This window comes from Orycteropus afer, unplaced genomic scaffold, assembly GCF_000298275.1.
Source record: "Orycteropus afer afer isolate SDZICR_OR568_19922 unplaced genomic scaffold, OryAfe1.0 scaffold00136, whole genome shotgun sequence".
Lineage (NCBI taxonomy): Eukaryota > Metazoa > Chordata > Mammalia > Tubulidentata > Orycteropodidae > Orycteropus > Orycteropus afer.
In genome coordinates this window covers 7,160,714-7,166,194 of record NW_006921723.1, presented here as the reverse complement: position 1 = coordinate 7,166,194, position 5,481 = coordinate 7,160,714, and the positions used below count along the sequence as shown (strand labels likewise).

General features: G+C 45.0%; 1 protein-coding gene across 1 annotated transcript in view; it reads right to left on the bottom strand.

The window, feature by feature from the left end:
- Window positions 1–2,883: 2,883 nt before the first annotated feature.
- The window catches only part of TPRG1L (tumor protein p63 regulated 1 like), a 3,370-nt gene continuing 772 nt past the window's right edge, over window positions 2,884–5,481 (bottom strand). Inside the window, 3 exon segments of the mRNA XM_007945441.1 lie at window positions 2,884–3,078; window positions 4,157–4,310; window positions 5,251–5,461. Of these exon segments, the coding sequence (XP_007943632.1) occupies window positions 2,884–3,078; window positions 4,157–4,310; window positions 5,251–5,461 (560 nt within the window).

Below are 5,481 nucleotides of genomic sequence, written 5' to 3'. Positions count from 1 at the left end.
CAACCTTCCTTCCGAGGAGTGGCTGGTGGGTTTGAACCGCCAGCCTTCTGGTTAGCAGTCAAGTGCTTTAGCCACTATGCTACCAGAGCCCTTTGAAGACTAAGATGCACCTAACCCAAGCCATGGTATTTTCAGTTGCTTCATGTGCATGCAAGAGCTGGACAATGAATAAGAAGACTGAAGAAGAGTTGATGCTTTCGAGTTGTGGTGTTTACTGACCGTGGTGTTGGTGAAGAATGCTGAAGGTACGGTGGACTGCTAAAGGAACTAACAAATTTATCCTGGAAGAAGTGCAACCAGAATGCTCCTTGGAAGCGAGAATGCCCAGACTTCGGCTCACCTACTTTGGTCATATTGTCAGAAGGGACCATCCTCTGGAGAAGGATGTCATGCTTGGTAAAGCTTGGAGGGTCAACGAAAGAGGGAAAGGCCCTCAAGAGGGACTGACACAGTGGCTGCATTTGCAGCGATGGGCTCAGTTGTAGTAGGGATCATGAGGCTGGCACAGGACTGGGCAGTGTTTCATTCTGTTGTACATAAGGTTGCTATGTGTCTGAGATGACTTGATGACACATAACCACCACCACCCAGTAACTAAACTCCAAGTAGACAGTCTGCACTACTGTACCCCCCCCCCCCATGATAATTGTGTGTCAACTTGGCTGGACTATGATTCTCACTGGTTTAGCAGTTACCATGTGGTTATCCCCCATGATGAGATATCGGGTATCCCTCCATGATGAGATTTGCTGTGAGCAGTCAGTCAGTCAGTTGAAAGGGAGTTTGCCCAGGGGTATATGGCTTGCTTCCAATATATATATGGATATCCTGGGAAAAATCTCTGGTCTTCTGCTGGATCTTGATCCTGCATCTAGCTCATCATTATCTCGTTTCTGGATTTCAACCAGTGGCCTGCTGCATTGCCTACCAATCTTGGGATTGTTGTTTTTGAACCTGTGAGCCAACAATCTGCCAATCTCAGATTTCTCAACTTCTAAAGCCCATAGCCTGCCATACTGCCTGTGATCCTGGGTTTGTCAGTCCCTGCAGCTAGTGAGAAGCCTCCAGCTTGATGTGTGACCCACGGATCTGGGACTTGCCAGCCTCTACAACTGCGTGAGCCATTTCCTTGAGATAAATTTCTAAGCTTCATTGGTTTTGCTTCTCTAGAGAACCCACCCTAAGATACCCCCTTAAGCCCCTTACGTTTGCTCCCTCCTTTTGGTCTCTGGGCTTCTCTTGCATAGGCCTGGGTTCCATGTGGGGTATATGTAACCTCCCGTGGGGGATCTACATTAGAGGAGTGGGAGGAAGAGAGCCCAGGACACCTCTGGGAATGAGTGGCTGGGAGGGTGAGGCTAGACCTGAGCTGCTGGTCAGTACTCCTGAGCATGGGGCCAAAGCTGGTCCTTGACCACTGAGTCAGTTCTGCAGGATGTCTGTGTCCACCTAGGCTTAAATGTCTGCCTTGGCTATGCTGGAATCACCAGAGCTCCTGAGACTACCAGCACTTAGCCTGAAGTTTTCCCCTACCCCTATCTCTCAATTCAGATGATTCTGCCAGGCAACTGAGGTGAAAGCCACCAGAGGACTATTAGCATTCCAAACTGTGTTATCCTTTTTTAAGGCTCAGTGTCACTTGTCCCTTTGCAAAGAGAAGAACAGGTCAGTGAGTACTGCCTAAGAACTTGGAATGCCCATGGCTGTCAGTGCACAGCAAGCTGATAGGTTTACAGAGCGCTTCAGAAACAGCTGAAGCTGTGACTTAGACTTATCTTGGTAACTGCATCATTTTAATAGTAACTTCAAAAAAAGGAACAACATCCACATAGTTGCAAATGTCTTCACTAAAAGACCTAAAGCAAAGAAGTAAGACCCAGTGAGCTTTCTGCCTTTTGCAGGCTACTGCCTGCCACCACAGCTGTGCCCACTGCCTGGAAATAACAGAGTGGGAAACCAAAAACACGACACTGCTTCACCAGCATAAGAAGTTTATCAACAAGTGCTTCCATCCAACAAGCTGTGCAAAGGGAACCCATGGAGGTATGTTCCAGCCCATGTGGACCCACCAGAGGCACCCACATGCAAGCATATTTAAAACCAGACCAGACAGACCTTGAGTCTGCATGCAAACCAGTGACCAAGGTTGGCACCATTGCTTCCTGAGCACCTCAGTGGGCTCTTGTCAAGTGCAGACTTTAAGAGGCAAATGAGCCAGCTCTCTGAATACCAAAGGGACAGTGCAAGCTAGAATATGCAGAGCTATCCAGGTGACTGTTGAAAATTGGTAATTTGTCTTAAAATGAGTTTTCTGTAAACCTTTTGGGGCCTGGGAAAGATGTATTAACACATTTAAATTGATTTTAGAAAAAATGGAATCTCAGGTCAAACATTTACAAAAGGGCAACTATTCATCCCAAAGCTGACAAGGCACAGACTGAATTACCAGTCTGCTGGCTTCTTTTGCATTTAGCTTAAAAAAAGAAAAAGATTAAATTTCAAAATAATGGTATAGATGACATTGGGGGCCTCCCTGTATCTATCCATCTACACAGCTGACATGGTAACATTGTTTTCTATTAGAATCACTATGACATTTATTAACATGCAAGAGTGGCTAAGTTGGGAAGAACCACAAGAAGGCAAATAGATACAGTGAAGGGAAAGTAAAGTTGTAGAAATGGAATCTCAGCTGGTACAGTGGCAGCGAGAATCACATTGCTTTTGATTGTAGCGCCTATGACCAGATGTCTATACCCAGCTAGCACATATAATTCACTTTACTATCCTAATGGTGCTTCAGTCCCGGCTGGCAGCTGCGTCTGGAGGACTCTAGGAGCCCTGACATCACCCTGGCTCTAAGCGAGATGCTGATGCAGACCTTTAGAAGCCTATCTTGCCTCTCGTCATGGAATAGCCCAGTTTGGCTTCATTGTTGATGAAGGACATGAGGCCCACGTAGGTCTCGATGAGGAGGGGACGTTCAAGGACCAGCACAGCATTTCCTCTTCCTGGTAAAGGACACTCTTTCTGGGCTTTTTTGACAGCTTGGATTAATAGAGCCTTGAAGCTTTCCAACTTTTAAAAGAAAGAAAAACATAGCTTTAACCTTCAGGAAGAGAAAACTTGTCTGTTACAATGACAAATTAGCATTCTAAGACACTTCAATAGTCCAAACCACCTTTTTCTTTGTGGGGCCCTTAGTACCCTCAATTGTATGAGCTGCCTTTGCAGCCACTTCTTAGGGGTCTGTTATGGACTGAATTGTGTCCTCCAAAAAACTGATGTTGTAAACCCTAACTCCTCTACCCGTGATTCTCATCCCATTTAGGAACACGGTTTCCTTTGCTGAGAGGCCATTATCAGTGTACCGTGTGTTTCAAGCCCATAGTCTTTGAGATTGAAAAAGAGCAGATTAATACAGAGGAGCAAGCAGAGTTGGGGGAAGACGGGCACCATGCCACATGGGTATCACCAGAGAATAGAGGCGAAGAGACAAGGACCTTCCCCAAGGACTGACAGAAAGCTACCCACCTGTGGTTTAGCAGACGACCTAAGACAGAATTCCTCCACTACACATCACAATGCAGCTGCATAGCCATGCTGAAATATCACTGCCACTGTGCTCACCTGTGACGTAGCAGCCAGGACTCACGGCACTAGCCACAAGCCCAGTTCTAAGAGGATGTGCCATAGGTTACTAGGTAAGTAAGTTACATAGGTAACCTACTTACTATAGCTCCACTAGTCAGTCATCAAGCCAAGGCCACACGGCCAATGGTGGAGTCTAGTGCTAGACTCTTCTAACCACTGGCCCACATATCTTGCTCTTGTAGTAACCACACAGACTGAAAGTCTAGCAGAGAACCCATAGGGGACAGTGCCATTCTGAAGCCCTTCTGGGCCTTTCTCCATGGTAAGAGCCCAAGTTATAGAGCAACACTGTCCAGTAGCCAATGGCCACATGAGGCTATTTAAACTTAATTAAAATTAAATAAAATTGAAAGTTTATTTTCTCAGTTCCACTGGTCACAGTTCAAGTACTCATTAGCCACATGTGGCCAGTGGCTACAGTAATGGACAGTGCAGATCTAGTACATTCCACTGCTGTACTAAGTTCTGTGGCCACACTGGTATCCAGTGCCCATCCTTGTACCTGGCAAAGAGATGCGGTCTTTTCATCTGCGTTGGCCATTGGGTGCTCAATGAAGGTGGTGTAGGGCACGTTGGTGGACCACGGATTCCATCTGTTTATGAAGGAAGGGCGACTCTCCTTGTCCCACTGGATGCGAAGCCCAAAACCTTCTCGCCTGATGGATTAGAAAAAACAGCCAGACTCACCACAGCATACCAGGGACTTAAAAACAGCCCTGTCAGTTACGAGGGCATGGTGGGATAGTAAGAGTGATCATAGTGACAGTGTATTTCACTTTACACTAGTCTAATGATTGCCACTAACAATGACATTAGGTGATTTTAAGAAAGACGAATTGAATATATTCTTTTGGTTAAGGTAAGCCTAACCTTTACATGATTATGAAAACTTACTAAATAATAGAAATGCATTATAGATGGACTTGCTAAAGCAGGGACTTTTCATAACTTAACATTTTAATCTTAAATGTTGGTTAAGATTTTGGTTCATCTTAGCTTCCTCAATTGTCCCTATCTAAATCCTACCTGAAAGTCTGTAAAATAAAGTTTAATTTGGTTGACTATATTCATGTGTAGGTTTCTTGTGTTTCAGAAAATTCTCCTAAAGCAAAAGAATCAACTCTTAAAAGTTGGCCATTAAACTTTCAAATTTGCTGTTCAGTGAAATGGTGTTTCTTTTCAAATTTGACCAAAACAGAAGTTGACATGCTTGGCATAACACCTTTCCCTGCCATGGATAAAATGCCGACTCCAATCTTCATCTGAAGACTATAGGAAGTGGCCTTTAATATGTGGGCTCTACTTAAGCATATCTTAAATTCACATGAACCACTTTTGCTAAAGGCTTAATAGCTGTCTTTTGTGCCAGAACGCTCTTCAGTGTACTCAGCTGCCCAGAATCACGGGCTTCTGTTTTAAGAAACCTTCCATTGATTTTTGAAGCTGCAGCCCATTATGTTTCTACATCATGCTATGTAATGGGGAGAAGAGAAAACCACTGAGGTCTGATTTTAAAAGCCGGAATGGGACCATACTTATATTACAAGGTCCTCTCCAGAAAAGTTCAGTGACACTGGATTCTCTGGGCAAACTTACTTGTTGAGCGACTTAGGGGGAAACTGGAACTCTCCGTAGGAGATGGTGTCCACTGCATTCAGTGCGATTCTAACCACCTGCTGGCACTGGAGACTGATGAAATCGTATTTACAGATAAGCAACGACTGATCTGTGATGAGCACCAAGCGCTCCTTCTCGTTGTTCCAGTGATCAACCCTGTAGGCAAACAGGACGAGTCACCCCTCCCTTTAGAGAATAAAAGGACTCTCT